The sequence below is a fragment of the Amphimedon queenslandica genome, unplaced genomic scaffold (genome assembly GCF_000090795.2).
Source record: "Amphimedon queenslandica unplaced genomic scaffold, v1.1 AMPQUscaffold_1380_Cont26608, whole genome shotgun sequence".
NCBI lineage: Eukaryota > Metazoa > Porifera > Demospongiae > Haplosclerida > Niphatidae > Amphimedon > Amphimedon queenslandica.
The window spans coordinates 1-1,154 of NW_003558275.1; the positions used below are offsets into that span (position 1 = coordinate 1).

A 1,154-nucleotide genomic window follows, 5' to 3' on the forward strand; every position below is an offset into this window, starting at 1 on the left:
TTTGTGGCTTAGAAAATTTTGTGATAGTAATACAGAAATTACAGACTTGCCTTCATCTACTGACTTGCCTCCATCTACTGATTTGCCTCCTTCTGTACCTCCTGCTTCATCTACATGTACTTCATCTGCTTGCTTACCAGCATCTCAGTCATCCATTGCTACTTCAAGTAATCTTCTTATTGGTGAGGGAGCTCCTCGAGTTTCTACTTTTAAAAAGATTTTAAAACCACCACAGCCTGAGATAACAAAACCTCCTAATTATCCAAGGAATTATAGCAAAGTTCTCACAAGTGCTGAAAATCTTAAAATATTACATAATAAGGAGAGACTGAAGAATGAGATGTTAGCAGAGAAGGAAAGAAAAAGACAAGAGCAGGAAAGAAAAAAAGAGGAGAGGTTGGAAGAAACCAAGAGAAAAAAAGAAGAGAGAGAAAGAAAGAATAGAGAGAAAGAAATGGCAAGGACGAGAAGAAACAACAAAAAAGCTGCTGAAGATACATGTATCTCAGGTATATATAAGCATTGTCACTTAAATTAAAATTATTAATGTGCATGGCCAGAAGTATTTACTGTAATTTTAACTTGTTTAACCATTTAGATTACAGTATCTCACTTGAGGAAACTTGCTTGTTCTCATATGAGTCAAATGAGCCAAATAGAATTGCTGGACGTAGCACAAGGGCTACTAAAAGTAAGAAATGATGACAAAAATGAAATTATTATTCCTTTTATTAGGTGTTACTGCTAACGAGAGTATTGGAGGTACTAGAGTTGGTCGTGGTAAAAGGACTACCAAATGTAAGAGTTAATGACAAGAAACAAGAAATGTAATTATTGCTCTTTTATTAGGTGATACTGCTAATGAGAGTATGGGAAGTACTGGAGTTGGTCGTGGTACAAGAACTACTAAAAGTAAGAAATAATGACAGAAAATGTAATTATTGCTATTTTATTAGGTGTTACTTCTAATGAGAGTGTTGGTGTTACTGGAATTGGTCGTGGTAAAAGGACTACTAAAAGTAAGAAATAATGAAAAGAAATGTAACTATTGCGCTATTTTATTAGGTGTTACTGCTAATGAGAGTGTTGGTGTTACTGGAATTGGTCGTGGTAAAAGGACTACTAAAAGTAAGAAATAATGAAAAGAAATGTAA

The 1,154-nt window shown here is 34.2% G+C and overlaps 1 protein-coding gene across 2 annotated transcripts; it reads left to right on the top strand.

The window, feature by feature from the left end:
* Positions 1 to 431: 431 nt before the first annotated feature.
* On the top strand, positions 432 to 1,147 carry LOC109593466 (uncharacterized). 2 transcript variants are annotated; one of them, XM_020008532.1, is made up of 6 exons: positions 432 to 509; positions 599 to 691; positions 736 to 798; positions 850 to 912; positions 957 to 1,019; positions 1,063 to 1,147. In XM_020008532.1, the coding sequence occupies exons 1-6, from the start codon at positions 455 to 457 to the stop codon at positions 1,137 to 1,139; spliced, it is 414 nt and encodes a 137-aa protein (XP_019864091.1). In that variant the 5' UTR covers positions 432 to 454; the 3' UTR covers positions 1,140 to 1,147. The 2 variants fall into 2 exon arrangements, with proteins under 2 accessions (XP_019864091.1, XP_019864092.1); XM_020008533.1 differs by having other exon boundaries at positions 1,066 to 1,147.
* The last annotated feature ends 7 nt before the right edge of the window (positions 1,148 to 1,154 follow it).